Source organism: Pelodiscus sinensis, chromosome 22, assembly GCF_049634645.1.
Source record: "Pelodiscus sinensis isolate JC-2024 chromosome 22, ASM4963464v1, whole genome shotgun sequence".
NCBI classification, from domain to species: Eukaryota; Metazoa; Chordata; order Testudines; family Trionychidae; genus Pelodiscus; species Pelodiscus sinensis.
The window spans coordinates 23,306,968-23,319,185 of record NC_134732.1 but is presented as its reverse complement, the minus strand read 5'-3'; the positions used below and the strand labels follow the sequence as shown (position 1 = coordinate 23,319,185).

The following is a 12,218-nucleotide window of genomic DNA, read 5'->3' as shown; positions in this document are numbered from 1 at the left end:
AGGCTTTATTTGGGGATACTCTTCACGTTACTCTCAACTTGCCACAGGTCTCTCACGAAAGTAGGGTAAGGAAGAGAGATACCTAACAGGGATGTAAAATCCCATTTAACTAGTTAACTGGTTAAACGTTAGCGGGTGAGGATTACTGGTTCCAGTTAACCGGTGGGGGCTGAAGCAACCCCTGTCTGCAGCAGTGGGGGACACTTCAGCCCAGCTGCACCCGCCCAGCCCACTTTCCCTTTAATCAGTTAACTGGTTAACCAATAAAAAGGGATTTTACATCCCTACTCTGAAGTCACAGAAAGGCTGCAAAGATTCCTATGCTAGTCGAAGAGCAAGCTCACTGGTATGTTATCGTTGCAAAATATACTGGATAAGTCATCAGGCGCCAATAGATGTACCCACGGAATTGTTTCCCAAGCTTTTTTATGGCCACATTTGAGATTTTTGGGTGCTATTTCAAATTACTGTGTTGCTGCTGGGGTATTTTTTAATTGGTTACCAAGTGTTGGGTGTAATTCATATTAAAATCAAAGAAGAGCACAAGCATTTCTGCCTAGGACAGTCGCCTCTGCAAAGCTCATTATTTTTAAATGATATCATAAATGATACATTTTGTGCCAGGAACTGAAACTTCAGCATGCAGAAATGTCTCCTGCGAGATAGAGCACATGAAGAATTTCTAAATGCAGAAGCAGAGCTCTGAAGACACTCTGGTCAAATGAGGTAATTGGATCAAACAGAAAACAGTCATTTTTAGTTGATAATTATCTTCTGCATTTTAATGAGCACTTAAATGGAAGCCTGCTGCTTTACAATACTAATGAGTGATGCATAATTATCTTCAGCTTTTACAGCTACCTAGATCCTTTGCAAGAACTTTGCTGTCTGTTAAGCTTGTAGCTCTTTCCGTTCTACAGGATCATTTGTTTGAGTCTGAGAACATATTTTAAAGAAACTTTTTAATTTAGCCTGGTTTAGGGCTGTCTCTCCATCTAGAGAAGTGATGGACAGAAATTAGGTCATCTCCATTTGCACAGTGTTCTGGTATCATCAGGAACAAAATATTAAAACTGCGCAGAAATATTTGCATTATTTAATTGGCCAAGGATTTCTAAAGGGTGTGTGAGGAATAAAATCTACATGCCCATTTAAAAATTGTGAGCTCTTTATTCTTCACTCTTTGCTGAACCTTCCCTCTGTTTAGTGTGCTGCTGTTTAGGAACCCTATATAAACTGAGGGCCCAACACCACCAGCCACAGACAGGCAGATGCAGGTCAAGCTTCTCACCACGCAGCTCTACCCCTAGGTAAAAGTCCTGACCAGCAGCCTTTATATTCCTTTCTTCAGCATAGACTTCAGCGTAGGAAAGAGGAGACTAAGAGGGATAGGATAGAGGTCTATAAAATCATGACTGGTATGGAAAAAGTGAATAAGGAAAAGTTATTTACTTATTCCCACAATATAAGAACTAGGGGTCATCAAATAAAATTAATAGGAGCAGGTATAAAACAAACAAATGGAAGATTTTCTTCACTCAGCGCAGTCAACCTGTGGAACTCCTTGCCAGATGATGTGGTGAAGACTAGGACTTTAACAGGGTTCAAAAAAGAGCTAGATAGATTCATGGAGGTTAGGTCCATCAATGGCTATTAGCCAGGATGGGTAGGAACGGTGTCCCTAGCCTCTGTCAGAGCCTGGGAATGGGCGACGGGAGAGGGATCACTTGACGATTCCCTGTTCTGTTCACTCCCTCTGGGGCATCTGGTATTGGCCGCTGTCGGAAGACAGGACACCGGGCTGGATGGACCGTTGGTCTGACCCACACTGGACGTTCTTAAGCATTATCCCCATTTTACAGATGGGAAAAGTGAGGTCCCTGTGTAAATAAATAACTGACTACCAGTGCTGACTACTCAACTGTTGTTTGGTTTCTGTTTCCCACTGGATGGAAACTGTCAAATATTTTAGCACAGGTCAGACAGACAAGATAAAAACGGTTCCAACCCCGCGAGCTCATTGATGAATTCTTGGTCACGGTTTCTCTCGGAAGGGTGAGCACCTGGCCACATAAAGCACGGTGGGTTTCAGCTGGCGCAGTGCACAGGAGACTACACAGAAATGTGGGGACAAGCCATCTCGCAGCTTAGCATGCTGACGTCGTGCTGCCTCCACTTCAATTTCAAAACTAGCCACGAAAAATGCGTCGGAAGCTGAACCAAACGACAGCGAAATCTCTGATCTGGAGGGGCGACTCCTCCCTTTGAAGGGGATGCTACAATGCGATCTGCAGTCGGTTCACTCCAACATGCTCTGGGTTGTAAGTTTCTATCCCCATTTAGCCCTTGGCTCTCTGCTGAGATGGCCAGCAACAGAGCCGATTGGTTCATGGGTGCCCCCCCGACCCTGCATGTCGGGGTGGGGGGACCCAGGGCATCCTGGGGGATTACCAGAGCATCTGGGACTGGCAGCAGGGGCTGGGCCTGCTTCAACATTCACCCGCAGCGGTGGGAGCCGCAGGAAGCCGAGCAGCCCAGCCGCCTGTTGCACTCCGCCATTTCCCAGCTGGGTCGCTGCGCGTCACCATGACGGCAGGAAGCGGAGCATGCTGGGGCTGGGCCACTTCGTTTCGGGACGCAGCGCTGAGTGCGGGGCAAACCCTGCTGCCGGCCCCCTCCCGTCCCCTCCCTCAGTAATCCCACAGGGAAGGGAGAGAGACAGTGACAGGACCTGGGGTAGAGGCCCCGCACCTGTGTCCAGGCCCCGCACCGTCCTAGGCCATCAAGGTGTAGTAAATGAAGGCCTAAAACAGAAGCCCATGCAGCACAGGCCTGGCCTGAGGATCTGAGGCCTAGCTAGCAATGGACAAAACATGGCTAACATAAAGCAAAGCGAAGCTGTGAGCAAGAGGCAGGCCCCAGCCCAGAGAACTTGGCACATACAGGGCTGAGAGTACAAAACCCTAACTGGTAATAGGCCCAGGTGCAGAACACTAATTGGCACCGGTCATAAGTGGAACACACAGAATATCACTAGCTCATTAAAAAAGACCTTGGTCCCCACTCCTCACAGATACAAGGACAGCATGATGGCTAGAGATGACCTAATCAAACCACGAGGTACAGGGGGATGGGTGGTATCTAAATAGCGTCAGCAGGTGGCAACCTGACAGCGTCAGCAATGAGGTGTGACTTGTTTGTACCTGTGTGTAAGGTGGTGTCTTGGGGGGGGACAGTCTTTCTATGACTGGGGGGGAGGTAGAGGAGGGCAGAGGAAATTTCTCACTGATTGAGTCATTCCATTGTGGCAAGAACATGTGAATAGCGGTTCAGTAGAATCTACTGACAACTGTTACTGTACTTCGCTTAACAATAAACCTGGCCTGGCACCTTCGATCCTCATCTGGTTTGTGGTCTTTGGGGGCCCTCTTGGGGTCTGCTGTGGTCACTGGGCCCACATCATTGAGCACACACGCAAGCAGCCTTCTGGTTACCATCATCGACAGAGACAGAGACCTATGACACCACGGCAGTAAATCCACCTAACTACGAAAGGAGGAGGATACCCAGTGTGAGGGTGGTTGCTGCATTGCGGACCCCAGTCTGCTAGGACTTGAATGAATTCGAAGTTATTTTGTATGAGCCAAAACAACCGTATCCAATTGTGGTAACTTTTCAATTCAACTGAGCTTATAGAAAAATCAAGCAAAGAGGAAACACGACAAATTTAAATCCAACCTCACTAGTGTAAACAAAGCGTAGGCTGACCGAGAACCCCCAGCGCGAGGCTATAACATACCTTGCATATTTTGTACAAGGAGTCTTGGCCATCTCCCCCGGTATCCTTAAAGTAATCATGAGCTGGGAAGGTGCGATTGATGTCCCGAGTGATCGCACTGTCCTGGGGAGACTCCTGTTAAAACAAGAACATGAGAGAAACGTTTGTCTGTCAAAAGGGACGCAGTTTAAAAATCAGCATCAATGACACCGTGCTGGAATGAATGGCTTTGTGCTGGACTCAGTACAGACGAGGGTAACACAGCCTGCAGCCTGACCACCTCAGATCACAATTGGATAACCAAAGCAGGTCTGGGCATGGCCAGCGCTTAGCTAGGAGACTGCTAAGGAAAACACAATCAAGTGGTACAGGGCACGGTGGTGATTCCATAGACCAGGGGTGGCCAACCCGAGGCTCTTCTCCCTCAAAAGTGCGGCTTGCGAAGCCACTCCCCCTCCCCGCCCCTCCCGTGCTGCGATTCAAAATAGTGCCAAAGATGGCAGCCGTTGACGGGAGCCGGATATGGCCAAAAAGCCCTAGCTTGTTTCTTAAAGGGGCAGCCTCTCTCTCTCTCTTTTTTTTTTGGCTTGACAATTCTGTTGTGGCTCTCAGCATTTTTTCCCATCACTGTTTTGGCTCTCTGTTAAATGGGTTGGCCACCCCTGCTGTAGACAAACATCTTCCCTTTTGGTCTGTGCCGAACCTGCCCAACACTACACAAATTCTACTTCCTAGGTAAACTAAGGGTGTCAGCCAATCGCTCTTGGGTAACTCTAGCCTGCCATGCTACAACTCACCCCCCAACTTAGATTGGAGAAATTATTCTTCACTCCCTTCAACCCCCCAAAAGCCGAGACATGATGAGAGTGAAAACAGACAGAAAACAGGATCTGAGCCTGAGCAGAACATGATTTTACCCAAAAGAAGAGCCATGCTCTATTGGCCGCACACATCATGGCTCATGGAGGTGGCAGTGCTACCTGCGTAGGGATCTGGTGTAACCACCTCTAGAGCCCAGGAGGTAGGAGGAGATAGAGCAAGGCTACAAACAGAAGCTGGAAGTGAAGAAATCAGAGAAAAGAACTGACCCTACTTGAGAAGGCCCTGAAAAAGGAGGTGTCCGAAATGGAGATGGTGGAGGAAGCGCTTTCCAAGAGCTACGTTTCCACCAAGAACGGCACTAATGCCTCTTTGGATATGTAGACAAGCTTCTTAGAGAATTCTCAAAACGCTTGGTGAATCTGTTACCCACATTTACCTTCCTGAGAAAACTTCAGAAATGTTAATCCTTGTTCTACTGGGTTAAATGTTTGTTGTTTACTTTGGATTAATGTAATCTTGATAGATATTACAATTTAAAGGGCTATTGAAGCATTTCAAACTACTGTCATGGCAGCCTGGGATTGTCCTCTAAATACAGTAATTACTCTAACACATGGTCGCTTAACATGTTTTTGCAATAGCACGATTTTTTGTTAGGGAATGTTTTTCGAATAACATAACCCCCCCCCCCCCCCCGAAACAACACAAAAATCATCAAGTGGCAGACTACTTCGCGCGGCGGTACACGTTGGTGAAAATAGTGGTAATATGCATGTGCGGATAAATACACGTGGTCACAGCACTCCTCTGCTCACTCACGTTTAATCTTTGTGTTTTAACAAACGGCGGTGGCTTGTGTTGCAACTATTTTTTTAATGCGAGTAGCTCCCAAACCGCCCCCCCACCAAATTTACATCTGCAGCTCACACCGACAGCGGCATACGATGCAGACTCCACTCGTCATCCCAAAGCAGGAAACGCACAAGGTCAGGCAGACTCGCCAGTCTGCAGCTGCTGCTTGAACTGTGTGCATCTCTGCCACAACAGTCTTCACTTTTTAGTTATTTTTGTGCATTATTTAACTATTTAGTTTATTTTTCCTCCATTTCCATAGTCAATTCTGGTATTTTTAGGGTATGAAATGGGTTTCCAGGAATGAAACCGCCATTTCTGCTCTACTCTGCGCTGGTTAGGCCTCAATTGGAGTATTGTGTCCAGTTCTGGGCACCACATTTCAAGAAAGATGTGGAGAAATTGGAGAGGGTCCAGAGAAGAGCAATGAGAATGATTAAAGGTCTAGAGAACATGACCTATGAGTGAAGGCTGAAGGAACTGGGTTTGTTTAATTTAGAAAAGAGAAGATTGAGGCGGGACATGATAGCAGTTTTCAGATATCTAAAAGGGTGTCATAAGGAGGAGGGAGAAAACTTGTTCATCTTGGCCTCTGAGGATAGAACAAGAAGCAAGGGAGGTTTAGGTTGGACATTAGGAAAATGTTCCTAACGGTCAGGGTAGTCAAACACTGGAATAAATTGCCCAGGGAGGTTGTGGAATCTCCATCTCTGGAGATATTTAAGAGCAGGTTAGATAAATGTCTATCAGGGATGGTCTAGACAGTATTTGGTCCTGCCATGAGGGCAGGGGACTGGACTCGATGACCTCTCGAGGTCCATTCCAGTCCTAGTATTCTATGATTTATAACACTGACCCTATGGGAAATAAGGGTTCGACTTATGATGGGTTGACTTGTGATTAGGTCATAAGTGCGGGGGTCACCTGTAATCAGGACGTGGGGGAGAAGCCTTCCCAAGCGTTTCTCATGCTGGGAAACTTTGGAAACGCTCTGCTAGAGCCACTCACTCATTTATCCGCCTTACATCTACAGATCTACTTCAAACACACCTCCCACAGGAGATCTAGACTCAGATCGCTTTCCCCTCAGCGCCTCCCCTCTGAGGGGGCTGGAGTGGCTGGCAAACAAAACTTAGCTTCCCAACTATTTTGTCGGGGAGCAGGTGCTGTACCCTTTGTCCAACAATCAGAGCACACAGCCAGAAGGCAAGGTTCCTGCATTCGGCTGCCTCTTATATGGTCACTTTTGTCTGATTGTTTCCTGCTGCTCTGTCAGACTGCATCCACCTGCCGTCTCTTGTCTTCTACTTGAATGATAAGCTCTTTGGGAGCAAGGACCATCTCCTCGCTCTGTGTCCCGGTCTCTGATTAGGGCTCCTAGGCACTACGTAATGCAAACAGTTGTGGGCATTTCAGTACCAAAAAGAAAACTGCACATTGGATGGGATTCAGGAACAAGCAACTAACCTGGTAAAAGGACTCAGACGGAGCTGAGGAAGGGCTCAGTGACTATGTAGAGTGAAGGGTGTCACCAGCTAGAAGAGGATTTTGACAGCAAAGACTAGGAGTGATGGAATAAAACTAAATAGAGAAATTGAGATGAACAGTGCAACCAATTAGAGAGTAAATATCGCTCTAAGAAACTGGCAGTGACTTCCTGAAACACCCCACAGTGTTACCAAGTGATCTTGCTAATCACGGGCTAGGCTTTTGCTCACTCCCTGAGGCAGGTGACTTGTTACCTCACCTGAATTTGAGCGGGTGAGAGGAATATTTGGGGAGAGAGGATCTAGGATGTGAGCTGAGCAGGCTGGAGGGAAGAATCCTAGGTGCAGCCAAGCTTGGAAGAAGGTAAGAACTGATCTGTGTGCATGTCTATTCTTTACTACTAAAGCCAAGCTCCAGAAAGGGGAGACTTTGTATTCTGCATACTGGCTCAGCATTCCTCATAGGAATTGGCCCCTGGGATTGGCCCCTGCAGAGACTCCCAAGCTGTTGGTGTCAGTATTCCCAAGGGCAAGGACAGCTGAACTTCTTGAGCTGTTTCCTCTCTCTTTTGGCCACCACATTCCACAAACCATCCCCACCGTAAAAATTCAAGACAGAGCAAACAGCCCTGCTGAGAAAGCTGAACAGGCTTTGCAAATTGGGAAGCCATACAAAGAATGCTTTAATTCTGAGGGTTGGCAAACAGGGTCTATGGTTAGGAGTCAGTCGCAATGACTCCACATACACGTGCCTTGCTTTGTACGGAAAGTGGCAGCGAAACACTTATTTTTTAAAAAGAAACATACCAGGAAGAAAGGGGGGGAACGGAGGGCAGGTGGAGAACGAGGTGGAAAGCACAGTACTGAAGGGAATTCTTGGCTCCCCAGAGCCTCAGATCAGAAAAACGGGAAGCTTTTCTGGCAATAGTCGCCAATATGACTTGGAAGGCCAAGCACCTCGTGCTTTGTGGAAGGAGTAAACAACAGTACTACCCAGAAGCTGAATGCATCCTCACAGCAGAACCATGCGAGCCTACCCTGCCACTAGACAACGAGAATCACTCACTTGCGCGATCTTCAAAATGTTTTACGATGCATAACACGCCATCGGCAGTTTTACTTCCTCTTCTGAATCTGTACTCATCACTCTCACTCACTTGTGATGTTTCCTAAAGGGAATTCCAAAATCCGTGCTCCAGCTGAACTTTGCTTTACAAGTAGGAAGGTTGCTAATATTGCCCAGTTTGTTTCTGTCTGAGCAGATATGCTGTACTTGGCGTTTCTCTTGCCGATATTAGCTCAAATCAGATAACGGATCAAAATCCTTCAACCTCATGTGAGAACTCGCACATTGTTGGCCTGTATATGCCACCCTTCAAAACAGAAACAAGTGTGCTAAATAAGTCAGAGCAAGAGTGTGAATTGCAATCAGAGGCAGGGGGTTAGCAAATGGTGCCATATGTAAATCTCTTCTGGACGAGAACGCATTCTCCGTACTATACGGCCACTCGTCCATGTGGTATCTTAGATTGGGGAGGGAGGGGGGAGAGTCATGTCCTATCAGTTAGCTGAATACCATGACTAGTATCATCACCAAAATGCATGAGAAGTAACCAGATCTTCTTATTCTTGGTGGACTTCCATTTGTCTATATAAATTATCTCATTTCAGTACTGGAACAAGGGGTGATGGATAGGAGTAGTGCTGGCCAGCACCCAGTGACTAAGGGGTTAAACTCAGGTAGCTAGCAAGGGGGTGGGCAGGAAGCCAGGAGAACCAATAGGAATAAAGTGCTGAAATGTGAATTGTTTAATGTACCTTGCCTGCTTTCTTTGTGTGGGAGAGTTAAACCAGGAGTTGAGACACACAGAATGACTTAAACCCAAGCAGGACTACCATGCCTCCAAGGAATTCGAGGCATGGAAGTGGACTGAACTAAGACTAGACTGGGAGTAAGTAAAGGGAAAAAGTGAATCTTGTTGTGATCAAGGTATTTTCTTTATTTTGTGGTTTGGTTTGAACTATGCCTCCCCTCCCCATTTACCACCTGAGAATTGTTCCCCGAGATTTTTCTCTGCGTTTTAATTTATTTTCCTTAGTTGCTCTGTAACATCTAGCAACCAAGTCTGCTTTACCAGGTATATCTTTTATTTTGTAATAAAAATCACTTTAAGGTGATGACCTGATTCTTGTGTCCTGGAAGGTACAGAAGGTCAGTCTGGCTGTGTGTGTCTGCATGCCTCAGACTGAGAGGTCAGCTACCAGAGACGGCAGCTTGTTTGTCTCTCCTTTTTTCAAGCTCTTTTGAGGCAAATGAGCTTGGGGTACCCCTGGGAGTGAATTCAAGTGTTCACCCCAGTTTTTAGGGATAAAAACCACTTGATGGTGGCAGCTACCTCCCCCCTCCTCCCAAAATCTGTGCATGTGTGATTCTGGGGGAAAGTTTTGTAACCAGTGCCTGTAGTGGCAAGGTATATTTAAAGTCTTGGAGGGCCCCCACCTCCTGCACTCGGAGTGCCAGAGTGGAGAACAGCCTGACTCAAGGGGTATCCTAAGCAGCTAATAAGATCAGAATTTGTTGTCAGTAGATGATCATCTGAAAAAAGACCTCTGAATTCAATAGACAGCTTGTGCTACTGAAAGCAGAACGTACTCTCTTCATCAGGTACAGGCTGAACCTCTCTAGTCCAGCACACTCCAGTCCAGCAACATCTGTGGTCCAGCGTGACTGGAATTAGCTGGATGTCCACTTATTGTGGGCGTGGTCAAGTTTCCCGCAGTCACAAAGTTTGTTTACAGCCACTAGTTCTGGCTCTCAGGGTTCTGTGCTGGTATTTAGCTCTAATCGACTCCTAAATGTCTTCGAAGAGCTTGGTAAGCAGTGGTAGTGTTGGTAATGCTGCCAGACAATATCAACCTCTCTTAGGTTGGCAAATTCTCTGATTCGGTCCAGAGCGTGCCAGATTAGAGAGGTACAGTACTAGTAATTCAGGGACGGAGGGTGCAGTTAAAAGTTTATGTTCCCTTCCCATCTAAATTCTGGGACAGTGTTCCACAGAAAGGCTGTAGCATAAGAGTAAGATGTATCAGGGAACTGCAACAGAACAGCTTGTTTCCAAACAGGATACTTTTTAAAATAATCACTTTTTTGTTTTGCTAGAGACCAAAAACCAATTCCCACCCCTCTGCCCGTCAAAATACAACCAACCTCGGGAGGCGCTTCGAAACACAGGAAACCTCCAGCGCTCTACAAGTGACAAAGTGGATACATTTGGTGGTGCTACCAACCTTGCCTATAATACATTCAAACGTACTTGTACTTGAGCTTTTGCTCTTGAAAATCCCCTTGATAGAAATTCTCATTCTGTATTTGATCCTTGCTTCTGTTTTTAATTCAAGTTGAACACACTTCACTGTGGCTTGTCACAACCATTTCATTAAAAAGGCAATTAAACTGCTATTAGTATCAAGTTATTGGATTGTCTTGCAAATGATCTGTGTACCGTGCGTTGCTGAAATTCTGTAACAATTTAATGTGTCTAAGGAGTCCACCGCATCATTAGGAAAGCAGAAGCAATCATAATACAACAGGAAACAATTTGAGCATATGAATAAGCTTTCTAGTTAATGAAGGCAACTAAGGACAAGGGTATTTATTGCCTTTATTTGAGGAGCTAAGCAGAGAAGTTTATTGCATAAGGGCCCTATCATGCAAACATTTAAGCACATGAGTGACTGAGGCCTTGTCTACACTAAAAGGAAGGTTGAACTCAGGGTGCCCTTGCCGGCATCAGGAATTTCTGCTTTTGTGAGGAGTTAGGGAAGCTGATGAGAACATTTGCTCCTGTTAGCCTCCCGGGGTGGGGACGCCGCAAAGCTTGGCTTAAGGTAAGCCAACTCCATCTACATATTCTGCATAGCAGAAGTTGCATACCTTAAGCCAAACTGCCAGGGTCTACTGCAGACCTGCCTAATCCTATTGCCTTGACTCTCATGCTTAACTGTTTGCATCACTGAAATATAATAACCTGCTTGTTAAGCAAAACCAAAACAAATTTTATTAGAAATATTTGATCTGTTCGGGTATCAAAAGGTCACCGAGATTCTGAGTACAGTACTAAGTGTCTATGTTCTGTTGCGGAGAGAGCGCAGAGGTAGCAAAATAAGTCTGAATTCAAAAGGAACCAACCTCCCTTGAAAACCAAATATGTTTTAGTCCTTGCAAAGGCATCTGTTTAGAAAGGATCATAAACCCATCTTTCAGGCAATTATCTCCACCCTTGTCAAAAAAGCGGGATTGGACATGGAGTTGGTCTCCCCCTGGCTCTGCATGACTCTCCTGTCCTCCGCTCCTTCTGTTTTGATGCAATTCTTCCAGTATCACTAAAGCTGGTTCCTGCCTGCTAGAATAGTTTGGGGAGAGAAAAATATACGGAAGTGATAAGGTTTTAAAAATGTTTTTCAAAACAGCCCATTGAAAACTGCCCATTAGTACAAACTGTTGCAACAGCAGCATTGTGCAACCTTCTCTTCACTACTATTTTTATACCTTGTTGTGAGAATTGGCTCACTGAGCGATTTCTCATGCTGTCAAGAGACTGGGAACTGAAGGAAGCCCTTCTGAGCACACACCCTTCACAAACCGGGACTGAAAAAATAGAAAGCTAAGAATGACAGGAAGAAAAAGAAAGTAATAGGAGTGGAACACTGCCATGAGAACTGGCGTAAGTATTGTCAAGATTAAAATTCCCATACCAGCTCATTGAGCTGACTAACAGGGAGGAAAGTTTGCAAAGTGGTAAATACCAGTCACTTTTTAAAATTCAATGTTTTCCCTGAAAGAATACCAGTATGGATGGTTTATCAGTTTTTAAAAGAACCCAACAAAGTAACAGATGATTGAAATCAGTTTCCAAGCTCGTAAATGCAAAATCTATTGCAGTCACACAAAATAGAACACACTGGTTCCAGCATTAACTGGCCCGTACATAATATCCTTTTGCCATGTTTCCCCCCAAAAATAGAGTGTTTGCCCAAAATGTTCATCTGGCCGAGCATGTCCGGCATCTGCACAGCCATCATTGTACGCAGACAGTCCTGACCAGTGGTCCAGAGACGGTGGCAGGTGCAACCTGAAACACTTTTTCTACAACGCAAGACTTCACTACTCAGCCTCGTCAGCCAAGGGAAGTACACTGACAAGTGCTGACTTTCTTGCTCCCCCTGTTGCTGATCAGGTCCCATTTACCCCTCAAAATCCTGACAGGACTTGAGGAACA

The 12,218-nt window shown here is 45.9% G+C and overlaps 1 protein-coding gene across 5 annotated transcripts in view; it reads right to left on the bottom strand.

The window, feature by feature from the left end:
- The window catches only part of RABGAP1 (RAB GTPase activating protein 1), a 122,070-nt gene that overhangs the window by 26,466 nt on the left and 83,386 nt on the right, over nucleotides 1–12,218 (bottom strand). For all 5 annotated transcript variants that reach the window (XM_075905614.1, XM_075905616.1, XM_006121941.4 and 2 more), the window contains one exon: nucleotides 3,800–3,913. In XM_075905614.1, the coding sequence (XP_075761729.1) occupies nucleotides 3,800–3,913 (114 nt within the window). The remainder of the gene's footprint in view (nucleotides 1–3,799; nucleotides 3,914–12,218) is intronic.